General features: G+C 39.7%; 1 protein-coding gene across 1 annotated transcript in view; it reads left to right on the top strand.

Moving 5' to 3' along the window:
• TUBGCP3 (tubulin gamma complex associated protein 3) overlaps window positions 1–22,746 on the top strand; it is a 56,290-nt gene that overhangs the window by 14,130 nt on the left and 19,414 nt on the right. The window contains exons 8-17 of the mRNA XM_054975017.1: window positions 891–1,016; window positions 5,168–5,236; window positions 5,883–6,015; window positions 7,115–7,281; window positions 9,273–9,383; window positions 9,820–9,928; window positions 13,664–13,853; window positions 16,840–16,975; window positions 17,637–17,705; window positions 21,823–21,958. Of these exons, the coding sequence (XP_054830992.1) occupies window positions 891–1,016; window positions 5,168–5,236; window positions 5,883–6,015; window positions 7,115–7,281; window positions 9,273–9,383; window positions 9,820–9,928; window positions 13,664–13,853; window positions 16,840–16,975; window positions 17,637–17,705; window positions 21,823–21,958 (1,246 nt within the window). The remainder of the gene's footprint in view (window positions 1–890; window positions 1,017–5,167; window positions 5,237–5,882; window positions 6,016–7,114; window positions 7,282–9,272; window positions 9,384–9,819; window positions 9,929–13,663; window positions 13,854–16,839; window positions 16,976–17,636; window positions 17,706–21,822; window positions 21,959–22,746) is intronic.

Below are 22,746 nucleotides of genomic sequence, written 5' to 3'. Positions count from 1 at the left end.
AAGTCAGAAAAACTGACAAAGGTGTTTTAAGGCAAGTAGAGCTCAAATCCTACCTTTTTGGAGGTAATAATGCTTCCTGGGAATAGCAACAGGAAGAAAGAGCATCCAAAAGTTTACTAATAACAAGTCAACATACAGAAGAGGAGGAGAAGGGTAAAAAAAATCAATTTTTGATTGCTGTAGTGGTTAGTATAGTGCTTGTAAGGAAAATACAATACAATATACAATAAAAGCTTTCTTATCCAAAACTGGATTATTTAGAAAGTTCAGTTAACTAGTTCAGTAACTCTACCTGGGCTTCAAGCCATGCGCATGCCCCACTTCCACCTCTTCATCTGACCAGCTTGATGCTTCTGGCCGTTGCTGAACTTCTGACAGCTAGAGCTGCCAGAAGACATTCACATGGTACCCCCTACTGTCTTGGCCTGCTTCAGCCTGTTAGGGGCCAGTTCTGGTGGAGGATTCTTGGGTAGCTTGCTGGCTTACCTGCCTGTTCTGTAGGATAGCTCCATGGCTTCAGAGGGGAGAAGGTGAAGAGTCCCACCAGCTGCAGCATTCCTGGTGAGGTGTGGCTGGGTTGTCTGCAGGTGCCCCTGGGTAGGGGGCTAGGTGCGGCAGTAGTCTTACATATGCAGAACATTTTATTGATCAGCAGCCTCCGTTTCCCATGAGTGCTGGATACCAGAAGTTCTTGCAGAGTTCATCCCTTGCTGGGCCTTCGTTATAAACCACTGTTTAAAAATATTCTATGTGACAAATTATATAGTAAGTGATCAGGCATTTTCCAGGTAAAGGAAAATAAGGGGTGGGGGGATTTCCTTACTTCATTAGGCTCTGCTTCATGTTACACTTTTAGTTGTGTTTTAATCTGTGTTTGTTCAATAATTTAGGTGAACCTTTCTAAGTCACTGAGAGATACTACAAGCCGGCTCGCTGAATTAGGGTGGCTGCATAACAAAATAAGAAAGTATACTGACCAGAGGAGCATGGATCGAGCATTTGGACTAGTGGGTCAGGTATGTCGGCTTCAAAACAGGCCCAACCTACCATTCCTAAAACAAGCAAAAAAGTCTGCTGTATCTAATTGTGTGAAAGCTTGGGAGGAAGAGAAACCTGTTTTTTTTTGTCTTGACAGGTTATTGCAGAACAGGAGATAGGAGATGTGCTGTTGTAATTATTAGAAATATCTAGAACTCAATGATTTGGTTAGCTGTGTTGTTTCCACTTCCTTTTATATCTTTAATGCCTTTTTGAAAGAAAATAGCGAATATAGCATTATGGTAGACTCAGGCAGACGTTGTAGATGTCATCATACCTGTTGAAATTTAAATTCTGTTTTAAAGCACAAGGTGAGATGTTCTGCTTTCTTCTTGATGCTGACTTTGTATTGTTCTAAAATATAGAGAAAACAATTGGATATTCATGATCAATAACTCAAAGTGCTACTTTTTACAGGTTTTAAAAATGTTTTCTATTTAAAATACTTTAATGCCTCCTTTCCATACAGTTTGGGCCCTCAAAGTGGTGGACAGTTTAAAAAAAAATAATTACCAACTTTAAAGCTAATTCACGCACAAACAAAAACAACAATTAAAAACATAAACAGGAAGTATGTAAGGAAAGACCAATCACCTGCTGGTGGAAGGTAATGATTGAGAAAGAAAGTCAGACAGACAAATTTCCCTATGGAGGGAATTCCACCCATATTGCTTCAAGTGATGGGGCAAGCAAGGCCCCAAAAGATGACCATATGGAAGGAAGTAGGTGTTCTTTAAGATATGCTGGTCCCAAGCCGAATAGGGCTTTAAAGATCAATTCTAGCATCACTGAATTTGGCCTTGAAGCCAACGAAGATGGAGTGAGCCTGGAGTGATATGGTCCCTGTGAGAGCTCTTCAGATCGTGCCTCTAGCCACACCCAGGCTAAATATCCTTGGCTTGTACTTCACACAGTTTCATGAACAAAAAGCTCACTGTGGTTGCTGACCCAAGAAGCTTGGAGTCTAAAGTAGGCAATGGGGAAGGCTTCAGAGAGAGACTAGGGAAATGTAAACATATGAGAGGATGAATGTGCCCAAAGGCAGTTACTTCAACTTAGTTACTGTTGTGAATGAGGGTTAAAAAGTTAATCTAAAGGGTTCCTGAAAAAGTTGTTTTTAGGAAGAATATGAAAGATAGTGCCATGTATGTATTCAATGAGGGAATTCTGCATTGTTGCAAATGGAAGAATTAGGCAGTCTCAGTAGAGAGCAAGGCTATTTGGAGCAGCCATTGGTTTTGAACAGAGAGATAATGGGAAAAAAGACTGAAAGATGGAATGGGACAAGGACATTGAGAACCTTAAAGGCAATGATGACAGCATTGTGCTATATATGGAAGGTGCATTTTGCGGTCTGAAGGATGAGATAGGTGAATTATATTGATAGCAGAATTCTGGATACAGCGGAAAGTAGCTAAGATACAGCTTGTGGAAGGCTTGAGAGAGGGTTGCATTAATTAAGGCAAGAGATGACACAGCTTGAGCCAGAATTTTAATGAGATGGAGAGACCTGGGCAGACATTTGCAGTGTTGTACCAGAGAAAGTGATATGACTTGGCAACACTGCCAAGAGAAAGTGATATGACTTGGCAACACTCTGCGAGGAGCAAAGGAGAAGGAGGGATTCGAGATAAAGTCTAGTCAGTAGGGTGACATCTATGCCAGATGTGGGAGAGTGACTGAGGAGAAGGCAGCTGGGGAGGAAACACAAATAATTCAGTTTTGGACATGGTGAGTTTGAGAAGTGATCCGTTCAAATGGATATATCAGATAGCCAGGTGGAGATGCAGAACTTAACATAGGTCTAGGAGGTAATCTGTGGTAGAGAATTACAGGTCTGTATATTGCCCTATAGATGATTGAAGTCGAAGGATTTAATGAGATCCTCCAAGGAGAGAGGCTAGCTGGGGATCAAGTGCAAAACCTTGAATACTGAGGAAGAGTTTCGTACCGTGGAAACGTTGGACAAATAATCTGACAGAAGCTATGAGCATGAGAACAGTCATGTAGTCCTGTACTTGCGTGGAAGTTTCCTGTCCCCACCCCTTTAGTTTTTTCTGCTGTTCTCTCTTAAAAGGCAGACTCTGAGACAAGACCTGTCCTATCTCTCACTCTGGAGCCCCATCTGGCTTCCCCAACTTCTGCAGTGATCCCGATTGGCTGCCAGCTGCCAGCTGCTATGTTCACACACCAAACCAGGACACGTTTGTTCCCTCCACAAAGCGCAGAGCATTTGCCCATCTGCCACAGCCACACTAATATTCATGGTATAAAAGGCCAAGAAGGAACTGCACAAAATCTCTTTATATGCATATGGCATTGTCTTGTATTTAACAACTCCATAGCTGAAGTTCTGATCATTGCTGTAAAGGATGTGGTAGGAAAAATAGATTGGATGGCATGGCTACAGGAACATCCAAAAGATGTTGGGATTCTGTGTTTGAACACTGGGAGCAGCAAGTGCAATCTTCCCAGAATTCCCTTTACTTTAGAACAGTGTTAAGATATAAAGCTGTTTTCCTGAAGGACAAAGAACTGCTTCTCCATGGTAATTTCAAAATATTGGGAAATGAGTAAAATACTCCAGCTGTATTAAAAAGTTGTAAAAGCGGTTATAAATAGTTGTGATGGCAAATCTTTCTGTTAGAATGCAGAATGGAAAAATAAAAATAAACTGGTCCTTAAGTTTTTAGATTAGGCTTCTTAAAATGTTTTAGCATTTTAATAATTAATTGTACTAATCTCACACTATGTAATCCGCCTTGAGTCTCCGTGAGAAAGGCGGGCTATAAATGACATAAATAAATAAATAGCAAATTAACTTCTGTCCTTTTTTGGACTGCTTTTTCTGCATTTTCTTCATTATACCTATTATCTTGCTCTGTTGATTATTTTCATTTGGTTTAACTTTGCAATCTCTTGTCTTTGTTCTTAAACCATTTGCGATTGTACATTTCTGAAGACATTTGAATGGAATGATTTTGGGAATCTTTTAGTGACACCCTGGTTGTAATAACACCTTCTAAATTTTTAAAATTACCTAATAGTGATAATCCAGAGTGAGTTCAGTGGAGTAACTTCATATGCAAGTTTGTGCCTCAGCAGACTGCTTTTGTAAATCCTCTGGAGTTAAAAAGGAGTCCTCCTGTGAATATGTTGAGCACCATAAAGTCATTTACCCTGCTGGATGCACATAAGCACTTGGGAGCTTAGTGATACGTGGAGAGTATATGTATGTTTGGAGGGAATTAGGCGCAAGCTCAGAGAGACATATGCCTAAGGGACTGATCAAGTCACCTGGCTCCTTCATACCTTGCGGGATCTTGTCCTAAAAGAGTGGAATGTCCAGCCAATAATGCCATAATTTCAGAGCAGTATTTATTGAGCTTGAGGCAAACAACATGCTATGCTGCTATCTCACACATACCAAAGGGGAGCACACAGGTTCTTTATGAAGTGCTTTTGACAACTCAAGTTGGAAAGTTGTCAATGGAAAAAGGCTCAGTCTCTTCTGAGTTCTGTTTTTCTTATAGCCCTTCCTGTGCTGTATCTTCTGTTAGCCAATTATTGACCATTATTTGTCACAAATTTGCTTAGCCTCAGAGCTCCAAGATGGTGTTCTGAGGTCCTGTTCTTCAAGGCCTCTGGCCTTGCTTGTTCCTAAGTCACTTCATCTTTGGCAAGGGGTCAGAGATTACTAGCACATAGTGCTCTTTCCTGGAGAGAACAGGGACCTTTCTTGACACCCGTGATTTAGGGGTGCCTTTGGCAGAGCAGATTTTGCTAACATGTGACCCACCTATCTGGGAGTGAAAGAGGCCTTTGCATTTTACTTCCATGATAATATATATGTGCTGCCGAAGTGAGCACCGGGATCATGTTTTTTTGTCCAGTGTGTCCTTGGTTCAACCTGAAAGCTAAGCCATGTTAATGCTTGGAGACTATGAAATTATTCAAAGAACCAGAGTTGTTTCAAAGTGCAGCATAACAAAGCATAACTTGATTGAAATGATAGCAGACTACGTATGAGTGCTGCGAAAGCATAAGAAACCTCAGGAAAAGGAGGCATACAGCCCATTTCTCACATATGTGTGATTTGTGTTTCTTTTCTGTTTCTTGTCTTTTATAGAGCTTTTGTGCTGCCTTAAACCAGGAGCTCAAAGAATACTACAGGCTTTTATCTGTTTTACATTCACAGGTAAATAAACAAATATATGGCTGTTTCTTTCTTGAGTCCAAGTTAGCCAAATTGGTCTGTATAATAGGCTTGTAAGTAACCGCTGCAGTTGTCTATAGTGGGCAAGAATCTCCAAGTGAAAGAGTTTTTATAAACTGAGTGGATGTTCTTTTTAGGCAGCAGAACTTTTTTTGGTAGTTATGGGCAGGGAGGCTAGAAAACTATTGATGGATTATTAACTGCTGCAGGCTGCTTCCAAACCTGCTGTATAATAAAAGAAATTGCTTTTACAGAAACAATGTTAAATTATTTTATTCTGAATTCTTTCAAGTGATGTGATGGCTATTTCGTTCTTTTTCAGCAAGGTGAAGTCTACGGGCTTTGAAGGGTGTAACTCTATCTAAGATTGCATTGGAATCCTTTCTCTGTGCTGCCACATTCATGTCCCCTTCATCTGCTTTCTCATGTCTTCTTAAAAATTTGGCTGTTTAACTTATTTTTCTTTTTAATTTACATGATTTCCTCTAACTTTGCAAAATTTCAGGCTAAGCATTTTAATTTATATATATTAAACTGAGCATATTTGTGGCTAAGAATACTAGATAAGAGCATGAAGGGTTAGGTTTCCATTCTCTACTGAAAGTTGTTTTCTTTTATCTTTTCCTAGTTGCAGGTGGAAGATGATCAAGGTGTAAATTTGGGCACTGAGAGCAGTTTAACACTTCGCCGTCTCTTAGTTTGGACGTACGATCCTAAGATAAGACTGAAGACGCTTGCAGCTCTTGTTGATCACTGTCAAGGTCTGTTAATAAAATCATCTTTTCAAGTATAGACAAAGTGAAACATGAGTCTCAAGACAGTTTGGAAACTGCAGAAATTTCCTCATATTAAAAAGATGATTTGTCCAACCCTAAATTACTACATTGCAGGAAAAAATGCAAATTAGCAATGGAATCCTAAACAGGTCTGCTTGGAATCCTGCTGAAGTCTACTCATTGGGGCTTACAGCTGGGAAAGTGCAGTGTAAGTGATTCTAAGGAATGCCCTTGGAATTCACATTCTTTCCTAGCAGAGATAAACATTGCATGCCTTGCTGGAGAGTTTCAGCTAGTCTTAAATAGGTAAAGGTATTTACCTATTTATGCCTGTGCAAGCATCGAGTCTTTACTGACCCATGGGGGGACATCGCATCAAGACGTTTTCTTGGCAGACTTTTGTCATGGGGTGGTTTGCCATTGCCTTCTCCAGTCATCTACACTTTACCCCCAGGAAACGGTACTCATTTTACCGAACTCGGAAGGATGGATGGCTGAGTCAACCTTGAGCTGGCTATTTGAATCCGGCTTCTGCCAGGATCGAACTCAGGTTGTGAGCAGAGCTTGGGCTGCAGTACTGCAGCTTACTGCTCTGTGCCACGGGGCTCCTAGTCTTCAAATATGTCATTGAAAAAATTCTGTAGCTTAAACCATTACATACATTACATACTTCACTTTACATTTGGTACAGTCTTCAAAGATGCTAGCTCTATTTTCAGAATGTTAGTAGAGTTCCTTGGCCACGGGTTCTGCCTTTAAAATGTCAGTTTACATTGTGGCATTAAGACTATTCGCCTGTGTTAGTCCAGGGAGATAGAAAAATAAAACATAAATTTTCATTCTATAGAATGCTGGGGAATAATGTGGCTAGTGGGAAAAAGCACTCTACTTTTTCTCAGTGCAGTCCTGAACAGAGTTACACCCTTCCTAGTCCACTGACGTCCATGCTTTATGAAGAGCTTTTTAAAAGTATCAGGTGACAGTTTGCAGTGAAGGTTGATGTGTGGCATGATGACAGGTGTATTATTAATTTCTTAGGTAGGTAAGAGGTGACATAATATTCTTTCTGCGTTTGTTTCTGCAGGAAGAAAAGGGGGTGAACTAGCATCAGCTGTGCATGCCTACAGTAAAACAGGTGACCCATACATGAGGTCCCTGGTGCAGCACATTCTTGGCCTTGTGTCACATCCTGTCTTGAATTTCCTTTATCGTTGGATTTACGATGGGGAGCTGGACGACACGTACCACGAAGTAGGTTGTATAAAATGTTTGCTGATTGGAGGTTCTCTTTCCATTTTTTATTTTAGTGACAAATGAAAATAGTTTTTTAAGGGTTAAATATTGATTTGAGCCTGTGCTGTTCAAAATGTACAATTAAAAGGAGATGCAAGAAGGAATATTGTCATCAACATTGAAAATTGATCTGTGATTGAAAATTCTTGCATGCCTTTTGTTTAGATTTAGGCCATTTCCACACATGTTGAATAATGCACTTTCAATGCACTTTCGTAATCCTTTAGAAGTGGATTTTTTGTTCCACGCATGGAAAATCAGTTTCAAATCTTCACTAAAGAGTATTGAAGTGGATTATACAACGTGTGTGGAAGCAGCCCTAACTGTGTGCCTGCTATTTTGGGTTTTACCACCCAGCAGCCCCTTATGCCACTTTGGAAAGCACAGATGAAACTCAGGGTGTCCCCCTGCCCCTGCAAAAAATAGCTTTTGGTGACCTGATTTGAAAAACTTCCACCTTTCTCCAACCTAAAATGATCTTCTTACATTATAATCTGGCAAATGTGAGTTCCTAAGAATTTTAGTTTGTAAAATAAACTTTTATGAGATTAATAATTCTACAGGACAGAAACTCTGAGAATGCTTTCCAAGTAACATTACTTCTGTAATCTCCCTCTTTATCATTTTGTCTGAAGGCCTTTGCTCATCCGTTAAAATGTACTATGATTTCCCTGTTCCCAGCAGTTTTTTCTAACTAGATACAATAAAACTCGAAGAACCTTGAATGGGTAAAGTGAATTGATAAAATAATTATATTGCAATTATGTTCTGACCTTGGTTTGTTTTATTCTTTCCAAGATCTCTTTTTTCACAGGAGTAATTATAAAATGGTCTTCCTACTATTTGTATTTTTATTGGATGTTTTCTAAATATAATTGCATGTTACTTTGCCCTGGTTACAAAATAAGGACATTTATAACTCCCTAAGATGACTGAATTTGTCCGATGGAGCTTAAAATCAAATTTTTCTCATTAATACTCAAATTATGACTCTGTGCCAGTTACCAGTGGGAATTGCTGTAATACATTTCAGAAACCGATTTTGTTGATTTTTTTAAAAAAAAATTGTCATGCCTGCATTTTTGAGTAAGTTTTTATTTTCTATTAATGAATTGATATTGCCTTTCAATATAGCTGCTGTAAGTTTTAGAATATTATTTATAGGGTCTGTTTCTGTGTTATACACTCCCTTCCAGGTTTTTTTTGCATGCCACTGAGATCAAGAGCTGATCTTGTACGTAAGGGGTTGGAGCCAGACTTACTGGCCATTTCTTCTTATTCATTCTTCTGGCTGCGCACTCCCGTTCATGTCATTCCTCAGGGTCTCTCGGTTCTTCCAGGAACAGTGTTTTGCGGAGATCCATAAGCTGCAGTGAGAGGGGAGAGGCAGGAAACTCCCATGCCACTGAAGGAAAGTCTAATCTGGGTCCAGTTTATATATGCCTTCACCACACACACTACCTGGTCACGTGTTTGGATGTGGGCTTTTCTTGGCAGTATGTTCATGTAATTATAGCGTCTCCCGTTTAATTTGTAACGTTCAGTGTGGAGCAGAGAGAGTGGAGGAGGACATACAAGTGTATGAATGACTCCTGGTTTCGTGCTCCCCTGCAATGACTGCACACAATATCTGGACAGGCCTGCTGCACTTCTATTGTTAAGTAGTCTGGAAAGGGCAAACAAACTGAACCAAATGTTCATGGGGTTTGCTCTTCCTTTCTGGTATAATTATCCTAATTTAGTGTAGTGGTCATTAAAAAATAAACTCTGCCTTTGTCATTAGATCTATAGTATTATGTTGTGCTGCAAGATAACAGCAGTGAAGTAATTTTCTGATTTTACATTGCAATCAAGGTAATTGTGTGCGCTCATATTTCTTGAAAAATGTTTTAACTGTTTCAGTATACATTTAAAAAGGGTAAATATTGAACCTTTTGTTTTGTCTGCAGTTCTTCGTAGCTTCAGATCCTACTGTAAAAACAGATCGGTTGTGGCATGACAAATACTCACTGAGAAAATCGATGATTCCGTCTTTTATTACAATGGATCACTCAAGAAAGGTATGACCAAAAAGCTCATTTTTTAAAAAAGCTAACTTACATCTGAGGTCCAGGCAGAGCAACCTTTTCTCTTCTCTTTCTCTCTCTTTGAGAAATCTACCAATTAATTTGAGTTGATGGCCCCATATGTTGTATCTGATGTGAACACCCATCATGGCTGTACTGAGATCGTTGATCTGTAAGCTATGTCCTTTTATATGTCACTGGTTTGGAAGAATATGTCAAGGATGTGAGTTTAAAAAAAAATGGTGTGTACAGCGGTTGGTTTGGATAACATAGGGTTGTTGTAATGCTAGGTTTGGCTTAGTATTGCTTAGTCATGTGACACTGAAAATAACTGATACATTCTGTATTTTTGGCATTTCTGAAGAAGCTGAAAACTTGCTGCTCCTATTTATTTTCTCGAAAAAGTAATTTCTAAAAATAATCTGTTTAGGTTCTCCTAATAGGAAAATCCATAAACTTCTTGCATCAGGTTTGTCACGACCAAACTCCATCATCAAAGATGATAGCTGTGGCAAAATCTGCAGAATCACCAAAAGATGGTATGGAAATAGATTAAGATTACTGTTGCACGATGCTTTGTTTAGAATACCAGCTTTTTTGCATACAATATCAAGCATTCTGGGTACTATAGAAATGCCACTGTAGCTTTATTTCTGACCTTGGTTTGAGGTTTTTTGTTCAGCTAGCTATAGCTATCTGAAACTATGTAATGGAATGCAAACTTCAGGCATTCTCCTATACAGGACTGGGGAGGGGGGTTCATTCAGCTGACTTTATGAAGAACTACTGATAATGCCCTGCCCAGTTGCTTAACAGCTTTGTAGAATTGTGGCATGTATGCAAGAAGTGCAGTCCACTTGAGAGAAGTAGCAATGATTGTTTTTAAAAATGTGCACTGCATTGTACTGCCTTTTATTTGCTGGTGGTGTGACAGAGTCAGGCAGTTGGAGAACCGCACTCACCTGGAGCCAGGGGGACTGCAGTCTGCAGAAAGCTGAGAGACACTGGTGGAAAGAAAAAGGTGTTCAGACAACATTGAGCAGCTGACTGTAGGAGGGCAGAGCATTCCTCAGGGGGAGCAAATTTTGGCTGATGCCCTGGATCCTGAGCAGGGTCACAGAGAGCAGCAACTGGGAGAGGGTGAAGCTGCAAGGCAGTTAGGCCAGGCTGCTCCTTGAGGCAGGTTTTTTAAAAGCAGCAGCAAGACTCCTTGGGGTGGCCAATGGAGTAGTGAGAGGGATTTGCAGGCCATACTGCAGGAAGGGTGGTGTTAAACACTTTCTCACCCTGACTGTGAAGCTTTGAATAAACCTCTGTCATTGAACTGGCTTGTGAGTCTAGCATGTTCTTGGGGAACAGGACCCCATGGCCCTAGACTTTGTCTAGGCCCCTAGCCTGTTACAGGCTCCACTGTTCCAGGTCACCAGGGAGCTGTCCAACATTGCCATTTGTGGTATAGTAGCAATGCTCTTCTGTTTAACATTTTAGCATAAAACCGCATGTGTGGTGTGCCTTAATGTGGGCATAGCCTCCATGGAACATGGATTTGTTACTACAAATGTAGAAGGTTATGTTTCCATTGCCTTACACCTCTTGCTGTCTCTACGTGATAGTGATGACATTGTGGATGAAACTGAATTTTTTGAAGTGGTATTTCTCTTGTGATAGAGGTTCCCCTTGCAAACAATTTGGTATGGGGAGAAAATGTTAGTTTCACAGGTGATTACATGATTTGTCCAGTTAGGCAGCTCATTTCAGAATATAGTTATGATGTATGTTATATACTAATAGGCAAGGGGCCTTGATCTGTGGATACTTACATCCGGAGACTGGAGCTGTGAATGGACAAGACAGATCTTCCTATATGCCTGAAAAGTGCCCCAGGTTTGCAGAAAAATGTGGAATCTAAAAAAAAAATACATTTAGGGGTTTTAAAAAACCCAAAATGATAGGAGTGCCTGTAGTTTTAACCAGATGCTCACAGTGGTTGTTGCTAGGCAACCGTAACAGTTTAGCCAGTATTTCAGGCTTGATTTCAGTAAGTAAAAGGTAGTGGGGGCAGGGCCCTTTCCAGGGCTGTTTTGGCCTTTGAGGGAAGACTCATTGGGGCCAGGCCTAGAAACAACCACTGGACAACTTGATAGCACATGTATTGCATGACCCATCCAAGCGTAGCTGCTTGCTACTGTTCAACCGCACCCCCTGCCCAAGCCAGTGTAGTGCAGTGGATAAAGTTTCAGAGTAGGATCTGGGAAACCCAGGTTTGAATTTACTCTGCTGTAGAGGATCATTTTGTAACTTTGATCCAGTCACACACTGTCAGCCTATCCTACCTCACAAGATTGTTGTGAGGATAATATGGAGGCAAGGAGAATGATGTAACCTGTTTGGGTCCTCATTGTGGAGAAAGGCAGTACATAAATGAAGACTATAAATATAGATGAAGGTGGGGGGCAAATAAAAGATAAGTTTTTAAGTGAGTTTGAAGGAGAGAAGAATGAAGGGATTGTTTTACATGGAAGGAAACGTGGGGGAGGTAAAATCCCATTTTCTTTCTATCTTTCTCTTTTCTTGCACAAGCTCTGCTTGTCTACTCCCGCCTCACTATGGAATCCCCATTCCCTCCTCCCATTTCCCCTTTCTCCTGTGCTTCTTTAATGCCTGTTTTCTTGCCATCTGCCCTCCTCATCTTGCTTGCCTCTACCCACTCTCCCCCCTCCATAGTTCTTGCAGTTTATTCTTCCACATTTCCTCCTACTGTTGGACAGTATTTTGCCACCCAGAGTCCCCTCCCCCCTAGACCTCAGAATGTGGGTTACTTTTAGTCCCCCCCCCAACCTTCCTTCCTTCCTCTCTCTCTCCCTTGCAGTTTCCCCTAGATTTGAAACATTCTGTAGCCCCATGTGGATTTATTTGTCTGCAAACTGGTGGGGGTTATTGACTTTTAGATGGATGAACATTTAGATATAAAATACTTTTGAGAAATGTGGAATCTAAGAAGCTGAACTTGGCCGGAACTTTAATTTTCATACTTGGGATCATAGCTTGATTTTGAATTGTGATACACTTTTGTAGCTGTAGATAGACATGAACAAGCATTATTTGATAGTTCAGAAAGTATTGAAATTGGGATATATAGAATTTCTGCCTTTCCATTGCTATTGAGAGTATATGATGAAAAAGCATAGGCATTGGCTATAAACTTTATCATACATGACCCTCTCTTGTTGGATTGCAGCATGGTTAGATAGATAACACACTGATATTAGTCAGCAAGGCTTTAAGAAGCATAATATCAAGAAGAATAAAACGATGCCGTGCCTGAACTGCATTAGCTAACAATACAAGAGGGAGATTAATGAATTACTTTTTAAAAATAAAAGAGTAAATAAAGTTAACTCTTCTGTTTGTGGCACTCTCACATTACAGAGCAAAATAATGATATTAAAAATCACCACCTGAATTGCAGACAACTTTCCTTCATACCCTCTATTAATAAAGAAATTCTGGTTCTCTAGATAAGTGTTCATGCTCACGGGCTCTGTGCCTAAGTCGTAGATGTGTGCATTGCGCAACCAACAATTTCCTGATGTTTCTCTCTGTATGCTGCAGAATACGCATCAGTACAACATTGTAGCCTTTAAGTACAGAGTGGATTTCAGTTGATACTAAATGAAACTCTTAAGTTGATTTGAACATATGCTTTGTTTTATTTTTAGACTTTTCATAAGAATATTTCATATGTATTGCAAACATTTATTCTAACAGTTTCAAAATATGAATCAGTTACTATGGGATTTATACTATAGCAATTATATTTATAACTTGAATACAAGTTAAATGTCTTGCAAGCCTTTCAAATAAATATAACTTGTATTCAATTCCCAGTTAAATACATAGATCTCCTCCATTCCTCCTCAAGCAAATAATAACAATAACAATATTCGATTTATATACCATCCTTCAGAACAACTTAATGCCCACTCAGAGCAGTTTACAAAGTATGCCATTATTATCCCCATAAGAATCAACCTGGGAGGTGGGTGGGGCTGAGAGAGTTCCGAGAAGGTGTGACTGACCCAAGGTCACCCAGCTGGCTTCAGGCGGAGGAGTGGGAAGTCAAACCTGGTTCTCCAGATTAGAGTCCTGCCGCTTTTAACCTCTACACCAAATTTTTATAGAATTCAAGTCAAGAGTTGTGAAATTTATTATATGCTGCTTACATTTAAGAAAGAGAATATTAAAGAATGCGCATTTAATTTTTCTGTTAACAGCTGCTGAAATGTTCACAGATTTGGAAAATGCTTTTCAGGGAAAAATAGATGCCGCATATTTTGAGACCAGCAAATATTTACTTGATGTTCTTAATAAAAAGTATAATTTACTAGAGCATATGCAGGCCATGAGGCGCTACTTACTTCTTGGTCAAGGAGATTTTATCCGGCACTTAATGGACTTGCTTAAGTAAGTGACTTGGATTGTGTTTATATTGAATGTCTAATGTTTGTACAGGAGCAAAGTATGTCAAGCCAAAATAGTGTTTTTATATGACCAATGATCAAACAAAAAGATTTACTATTACAATACAAATGTACTTTATTGCTAATATTAATATATTTGGGTTTCTATTAAGGTATTTTAGCACTGTTTTAGATCTATTAATATGGAGAATAATTGGACCTTTCACATACTAAGTGGTATAGAATTGGCAGATGTTGCCAAACTAATCTGTTCTCTCAACTCTTGATCTCTTAGCATTCAATTTGTGGTCCGTTTTTAAAACGTGATCATTATTAAAATATGCTATAGGACAAGGTTTTGCATATGTACAGATAGGCATGAATTGAATATAGCGCTTCTTAGAACCCTTGGTGTCAACCTTTAACAATCTATCATGTTCTGGTTGTTGTGGATTTTCTGGGCTGTATAGCCGTGGTCTTGGCATTGTAGTTCCTGACGTTTCGCCAGCAGCTGTGAATGGCATCTAAAGAGGTTTAGCACCAAAAGACAGAGATCTCTCGTGTCACATGGAAAATCCACAACAACCATCGTTCTCCAGCTGTGAAAGCCTTTGACAATATATCATATTCTGTTTTTTCTTCTTGCTTTTCCTGAGTTTCTCCTCTTCTCTTTGCTGTTGTGTCTTGCTGTATAGGATTGTGAACCCATGAGCAGATGATTACCAGAATTCCTATGGCATATTGCTATTCTTTAGGGCCTGGGAATACAGGATGCCAAATAGCATGCGTACTTAGGCCCTGAGGAAGAGCAGGCTGCTTAATATCTTTTACAGAGTATTGATGTTGAGTGGAGAGGGTTATTGTCAATCCGTAGCAGTTAGGTCCCTCAAGTCCTCCACAATTAACACACACTGTTGAAGCAACTTTATTAGAGATCCATACAGTTCAAAGTGTTCACACAAAGGTAGCAATTGGCAAAAGTGACTATTCAAAAAAGGGCACTACTAATTATAGGGAAACTTGCCGCCCTTTGGGTCCACGAAAACCCCAAAGAGTTACATGGGAACTGATTAGTTTAGGCTAGACATAGTACCGAATGAAATCATCCCAGACTCTGAGAAAAGATCAATCGTTCTCTGTCCGCAGCTTGCGTCCAAGGACACTTACCATAGAAGTGAAAGTAAATACTTTCAACAGATAACAGTCAACCCCCACTGGTCCAGTACATTACATGTTAGCAGTTAACACACTCTCAGATGATTTATACAATATACAGAATACAATCTTAGCAAACAGTTATGATCAGCACAAAATGCAAAATCCATTAATGGTAGGTATGCAAGCATACATGACAGGTTTGTACTTGGAGGTGGTGGTGTTTGTTACCATGGTTGCAAACCCCACCCCCTTTGCATGTCTTAATTCTACTGGCTGGTGTTTGTACATTGTTCCCAATTGCACAGTTAGAATCTGTGAATGGGGCAGAACAGAGGGATTAGGCTCATGACAGGGCTTGCGGCCTCAAGTCCCAAGTGTTTTCTCTCATTAAGATTTTAGGCTAATATAAAATTTTTATGTACATAGAAGATGTACATAGAAATTCCGAGACACTCTGTCTTTAACTCTACATCTGCTGCTGTGCTGAGTAATATTCTGATCCATAGGAAGTGAAAACTGCCCTTGATGAATGTATCAAAATATCTTAATCTTAAATGTGCACTTAGATTTGAAATGTATAGCTGTCAGACTCATAGATCCAGTTCCTAACTTCCAGACCTTGATCTGCCTTCCTAGGTGCCAATATATTTTAAAAACATCTTGGGCTTTCCCTTAGGATGGAGTTTCAAAAGTACAAGGGCAGGCTTCCTATATGTGACATGCCTTTCCCTTCCATAATGCAGAGTTTTCATTACAAATGATTCCATTTGCTTGCCAGACATCAAAGAAAGCTTTTGTTTGACCAGGAACTGAATTGAAGTAACTTCTCTGCACTAAAGTGTAATGGAATAATAAGGTGACATGGAATTGGCACAACACTTGATGCATCAAGCAGTGATGAGTTATGTTTTAGTAGCCCAAAATGCCTTTTGATTTGGTATTTTTAATTGTCTATTTCAGGTTTATTGACAACGTTGTCTTAGACCTATCCAGTGCTTTTCTAATGCAAAAGCACATTTGCTTAGTCGTTGTTGATGAAATTTTGACTGAAGGACTCCAGACACTTGCTAGAAGACTAGAAGAGATTCTGCTTTTATTATTTTTTTAAGGTGTTTTAGCCTGCAAAGTTACTGAGAGTATCTTGAAAATACTGCAACATTTGGTTTTAAAACAGTTTTTTTTACAAATACACAGGCAGTTGTAGATGTTCTGCACCTGAAACTCCCCCCCCCCCACATTAGAATACTTAACTTTCTGTATGTACGCACATGTTCACACAAGGATGAAAGAATTGCACGTATCTCAGCCATATTTGTAATTGGAGATCCTCCAAAAACAGGCATGCAAGAAAAAATTAAACCATCATGGTTTAGTTCAGAAATGCAACATTAAAGTTGTTGGTGATGGCCTGTTGAATTGTGATTGGGGAACATGGGGAGAAAATCACACACACACACCCATCAAGGATTCGGTGTTCTTCATGAGTTTATTAACTACATCTTGTGAGCTTGATAAATTTGAGCAAATCAGTTTTGTTATGGAAAAGGGCATTTACTAAGAGATGTAACATGGTTGCAAGAACTTGCTTAAATACGGACCCCTGGCAGCGAGCTTTGATATGGGAATTGTTGTGTGCTTAGGCCATTTTTGTAAGTCTACATCTTTAATGCTAATTTCACAAACATAATTTGTAATTTGTCATTTTCAATAGATCGCTTACACGTTATTCTTTGATCTGAATATATATTGCATTGTTCTACTGGAGTAGCAGCTTGCTACCAATGCTATTTTGTTAACACTGTATATCTGTCCTATTTTTATCTCAATTTTAGGCCAGAACTTGCCAGGCCAGCTACTACTTTGTATCAGCATAACCTGACAGGAATCCTTGAAACGGCTGTCAGAGCAACTAATGCACAATTTGATAATCCTGAGATCCTCAAGCGCTTAGATGTCAGACTTCTGGAGGTACTTCTGAGCAATGTCAATGTCTTAGGAGAATGCTTGTCTGAGTACTTTAAACAAAAGTGGATAAAATTAGTTCTGAGCAGATGTAGTATTATCTTTGTATGTAGAACAAGTTTTTTTAAGAAGTTCAATATTATTATATCACACCAAAATCATTTCTGAGTCAGTCTATGTATAGCTTAATGTGTGATTATAAAATTTAATGCCATGGTGAAATACAGTCATGTGCACCTAAATCCACTGGTTCAGTTTTTGAAAGACAACCTAAATTATAATTCAACTGTTTTTATGGACAGACTTATTCAGATACTGCTGTGTTTAGCCCAGTATTTAAAGAGAGTGAAATTTCTGAGGTTCATCTGTTCTCTTTCCTCTTTCCCCTCACGAATAATGTAATGTTCCAACACAATAACATAGTAAACCAGTAATTCTATATACAAGAATGCCCTTATTTTGTATGCAAATGAAAGTGATACCTCCTACTTTGAGGGTCACATTTTATGCCAGTAAAGTATATGACTAATTCTCACTCATACTGAATTAAGCAATGTTTTAAAGAGGCTGCAGCTTATGGAGGGAATCATAGTTCCCTTTGGAAAACTGCTTACATAACAATAGAGGCAGTTAGTTTGAATAAATGCTTTTCCCCTCTACCCGGAAGGTGTCTCCTGGAGATACAGGCTGGGATGTTTTCAGCTTAGACTACCATGTTGATGGACCAATTGCAACGGTAAGTATATATATTGTTTCATTTTGTGTATTTCTGCACCCTTCCCCAACCAGCCGCTTAGTTCACTAAATACTTTGTTATTAAAATAGCATTTGTACTTTTGGAAGTGCGTGATTAGAGAGACTGTATGGCATCTTGGATGGTACCCTTTGTATTAAGAGTACAGCCAAAATCTCAATTTCCGTAAATTATTAATGAGTGTTAAAATGCTACATTTTAAGACTTTCATTATTTGAAATAAATAATTCATTTGTTCTGTCGGAGATTTTAGAAAGTACTTAATAAATGGATTTTCATTTTCTTCCATTATTCTGAAACTGTAGCAACTAATTTGGGATAATTTGCAAGAACTGTAAAGTGTATTTTAGGGGAACTTATTTGTACTCTTTAAATAAAATCTGATATGTACTATTCATTAAAACAGATGAGAAAATAGCAGCACCATTGTTCAAAATGCTTTTACGATATATAAAGAATAGCAGTGCTTTCTGAACAAGATGTCAAAAGTGAGAGTTTGACCAGTAAGGTATTGCTACGTATAATTTAGTGAAGGGAAGATAATATCTCCATTTGCTAAATTCGTTAATCCATTTTTCACGTTTTGCAATAAATTGTAACTAGCTGCAGGGTTGTGTAATCAATTTCTTTATGTTTCACCTTTGTAGTAGTATTAATAGCAATTTGATAGTTTCATATTTAAGGTAAGCTTTTGAGGTATCGAAAGGAACTGTAGAGAAAGGGGTTCCAAACCGTAGTGGAATGTTGTGTGTAATATTGTATTATTTAACAGATAGACATACCCCTCCCTCCCCTGCTCTCCAATTCACTTTTGCACAATTAACAACAGGAATACTAGTAGTACAACTTATAGCAAAATGATAAGTAAAATGAATTAGTATGATTCAAACATTCCATATCTAAAATACAAACATCTGTGTTCAACATAACTTTAGCAAAAGACTTACTGTGTTGTCTGAGGTAAGTCTTGCCTTCATGCTGCATTCAAATATCATGGCCAGCTGTGCGTACATTTGCACATTCGGTGCAAGCGTATTCTGTTGCCATGCACTTACATGTGGGATTTGCTCCTACCACCTCCCTTTTCCTCTATGTCATGGAACTTGACTGAACACTTCCTGAATTGAACCACTTCCATTTTACCCTTACCCTGACATCCCAGACAAAATCATTTCATGTATTGGCATTGTGTGGTGTAAACAAACCCCAGTTCACTGAAGCACTTGCATTTGGACAGCATGAAGAAGTTGAGCTTGGGAGATGTTCGTACTCCATGTGGTTGAGGAAGAGGGAGGTGGGAGAGTGTGGAAGCACAGCAACAAATTGTGTTTGTCTAAGATTAGAATATAATTGCAGCTTGCTATGTTGTCTGAATGCCGCGTCAGTTCCCTGTATGTTAAGACAACTTCTTAGAAGTGTTGTGAGCTTGAATGTAATGTGGAAAATTGTGTGAAGAGCGGGCTTATGTCTAAATAAACTTAATTTAATTTAATTTATTATATTTATAATAATTTAATATAATTTATTATATTTATATTCCGCCCTCCCCGCTTTCGCAGGCTCAGGGCGGATTACTGATTGAATTTAGTTAGACATGAAGAGAATGTAGAATAATTGGTTTGGAAAGAGGAATTGGGCTAGTAATTGACAAGCAAGTCATGGGATATGTCCGTTCCTAGCCCTTCCTCTTAGACGGGAATAGAAGAAAAGGAAAAAAACTTCAGTAACACTGACTTCTTTTTTCTTAGATTATTGTGAGTATCAGGTTGATTACATCCCAAATATGTGCCTAATTTTAACAATTTTTTTTCTTTAATTTACCAAGTTATTCAGAGAATTTATAACTAAAATAATACAAAACTGAGAAAGTTACAGTCCAATAGGTTTCAAAGCTGTGATGACTTTGAGGTGTGATGATCAAGGGAAAAGAGAACATCACTGTACTTGTGAACGCGATTGATCTTGACAGCTGCATCTCAAGCAGTTGCCGTAATGTAAAGCAGTGAGACTCAGTGGCTCAGAAGCCATATGTGACTTTTCAGTATGCCTCCTGTGGCTCTTCTGAGCACCATTTCTCATGGCCACCTGCCCCATGTTGGGATAAAGGCGCAAGATTTTATTTATTTATTTATTTAATTTCTATTCCACTGTGCCCGTAAGTGGGCTCAGAGAGGAGTAAGCAGGCTCAGAGCAGATCAAAACATTTTAAAATATACAATAAATAGAATAAAATTTTGCAGCAATATAAACATTAAAACACATCGATTATAACACAGCTACACACATTTTGCCCTAACCCTCAAACTAAATAACCTGTGGGGCTGGTGGCCAGTCAGGAATGTTACAGAACCGAAGAGGGGGCATATACTCCCCCCCCATGCAGGAGGCCAATACAATACCTTAGGTGGCCCGCTTGCCTTAACCACCAAATGCCTGGCAGAACATCTCCATCTTGCAGGCCTGGTGGAAGGGTAACAAGTCCAAATGGGCCTGCATTGACATACACAGAGAGTTCCGCCAGGTTGGGGCCAGGGCCAAGAAAGCCCTGGCCTTGGTTGAGGCAAGGCGAACCTCCTTGGGGCTGGGGACCACCAGTAGGTGTTTTTCTGTTGAACGAAGCAGTCTCCAGGGAACATGTGGTTAGAGACGGCCCTGCAGGTATGCTGGTCCCAGTCTGCTAAGGGCTTTAAAGGTTAGAACCAACCCCTTGAACCTGATCCAGAATTCAACTGGGAGCTAGTTCAGTTGACACAAAACCAATGTTATATGTGACCAGAATGGAGTTCCAGTCAGGATGCGCACCGCTGCATTCTGGACCATTTGCAGTTTCCGGAGCAGTCTCAAGGGCAGCCAAGCATAGAGCGAGTTACAGTCGTCCAATTTGGAGGTGACCATTGCATGGATCACCACAGCTAGGTTGCTGGTTGAGAGGTAGGGAACAAGTTGCATGGCCTGGCGAAGACGAAAAAATGCAGACCTGGCAACTGCTGTGACCTGGGCCACCATTGTCGAGGAGGCATCCAGGACCACACCCAAACGCCTCACCACTGGAACAGGTGCCAACGGCGCCCCGTCCAGGGCAGGGAGGTAAAACTTACCCCTTTATTTTTACAACATAACTTGTCCATGACAGTTATATCAAGGCTGTGGAGATGCAGGAGTTCTGTGTATTTCTGGGTCATCATATGCAGTTATTTGCAGAGATAGTATAGCTCCAAAATGTGTCCAATACCAAATGTTGTTGATTCATCTCTTCCGCCTATTTATTTAGAATTGGACCCAGGATCCTCCAGAGCCTGAGTTTATTCTAAATGTTTTGTTATGGCTGTGCTTTCCTTTTGGAGTTTACCTGTCATCCTATTTCCTTCCTCTGCTAAGAGGAGGGAAGGTCATGTGGAGGATTGCGGCCATCGTTTGTAGTAGTTGTCTCAGGGGATGTAGGCTTTAGGCGCTGTGATCATGTACAGCTATTCCATGGCAACCACAGTTCCTGCTTTGTACATTCATGACAGCCTCTACGACTTCATGATGACTACTAATACTGCCTGGAGCCCTCTGTGCTTCTGTCACCTTGAGTATGCTTGTGTAAACAAACAGGAGGACTCTAGACTTGTTTATTTGTGGTTACCTCATTGAGGGTGTGATGGGATTGTTTAAATCAAATTATTTTGGTGTGTCCAAATTTATTTTTCTTAAATAGATGACTTGAAATCCTTTTGCACTGTGAATGTAAGGAGCTTCCTCATACAGAACCATATCAGTAATCCATTCTCTTCCTAGTGTGTCTTGTGCAGAAGTGTGGATATTAGAGAACTAGGCTTTTTTCTACAAGTGGTGTTTTTGGGGTATTTGTCCTGGCAAAGCAATCCTGAAGAAAGGGTTCCCACCCAGTTGTCTCCTCCCAGGATCTTGTGTGCTTGTATTGTCTCACCATTAATGCTGATATTGTTGTATCAGAGCTTGTTTAAACCTTGTGCTGGAAATTTCTTCATTCATTTTCACATTTTTTTTAGTTCTCTTGCATGACTGAGCGAACAGGTAAACAAACTCAGGTAGTGAAGCTGATCATGTGAAGACTGTTCGTTGATCTTACTTGCAGGTGTTTACGCGAGAGTGCATGAGTCACTACCTTCGAGTGTTCAACTTCTTGTGGAGGGCAAAACGCATGGAATATATTCTCACGGACATGTGGAAAGGACATATGTGCAATGCAAAGCTTCTCAAAAATATGCCAGGTAGGCGAGTAACCTCAAAGGATAATTTGTTCAAGCCATTGTGTTCAGACTCTTGTTTACTAGACAAAAAATGGTGTTGCTAATTAAACATGGAACATAGTGTGGTTCTTGACCAGATCAAATGTTGCTCACAAGTAACTCAAGAAAGAGAAGATAACTTGATGAAAGAACTCCTAGAATATGTTTTATGGGTAGGAGTTCTGTAGAATCCTGCCCTTTCTGCCACCTGGCCTTTATGCTTGTGAATGGATGTGTATCTGGAAGCTTTTGGTCATAGGAAGAGGTTTGGTATATGGCTCTGAACCATAAACTGGGGGGAAGGCATGCAATTTGCCCATGTCACCACTGAGGCTGGGACTATCAGAACAACCACTGATACTAGCAAGAGAGGAGGGCAGTTGCGTCCCCTCCTTTAAGGGTTATGCCTGACTGTATGCCCACATTTACTGCCTTCAGCTGGCTGATAGTGTATATCAGAAAAAGCCCAGGTCTCCTCGTATATTGATTTGCCCCTGGGCTGTCTGTGTGGTTCAGGGAAGTCCTTGCTTTTTGTCCAGGTTCCAGTACTGAGACTGCTTCAGCCAGAACTGCCATTGACCTTGACAGGGAGAAAGGCTATTAAGATTGTTTTAATGTGATAGTTGTAAGGTATTTTTTGAGATGGTATCTTTTGGAAAGCAGTGTAGAAATCTAATAAGCATTTCTGCCTGCTGCTGTTCTAGCCTTAACTTTTATCGCAGCAAGGCAAATGGAAAGTTAAGTAAGGCTACTGTATAATGTTATGGAAC

Source organism: Eublepharis macularius, chromosome 3 (genome assembly GCF_028583425.1).
Source record: "Eublepharis macularius isolate TG4126 chromosome 3, MPM_Emac_v1.0, whole genome shotgun sequence".
Classification (NCBI taxonomy): Eukaryota; Metazoa; Chordata; class Lepidosauria; order Squamata; family Eublepharidae; genus Eublepharis; species Eublepharis macularius.
The sequence above is the reverse complement of the archived record's forward strand: the minus strand, read 5'-3'. Positions and strand labels throughout refer to the sequence as shown.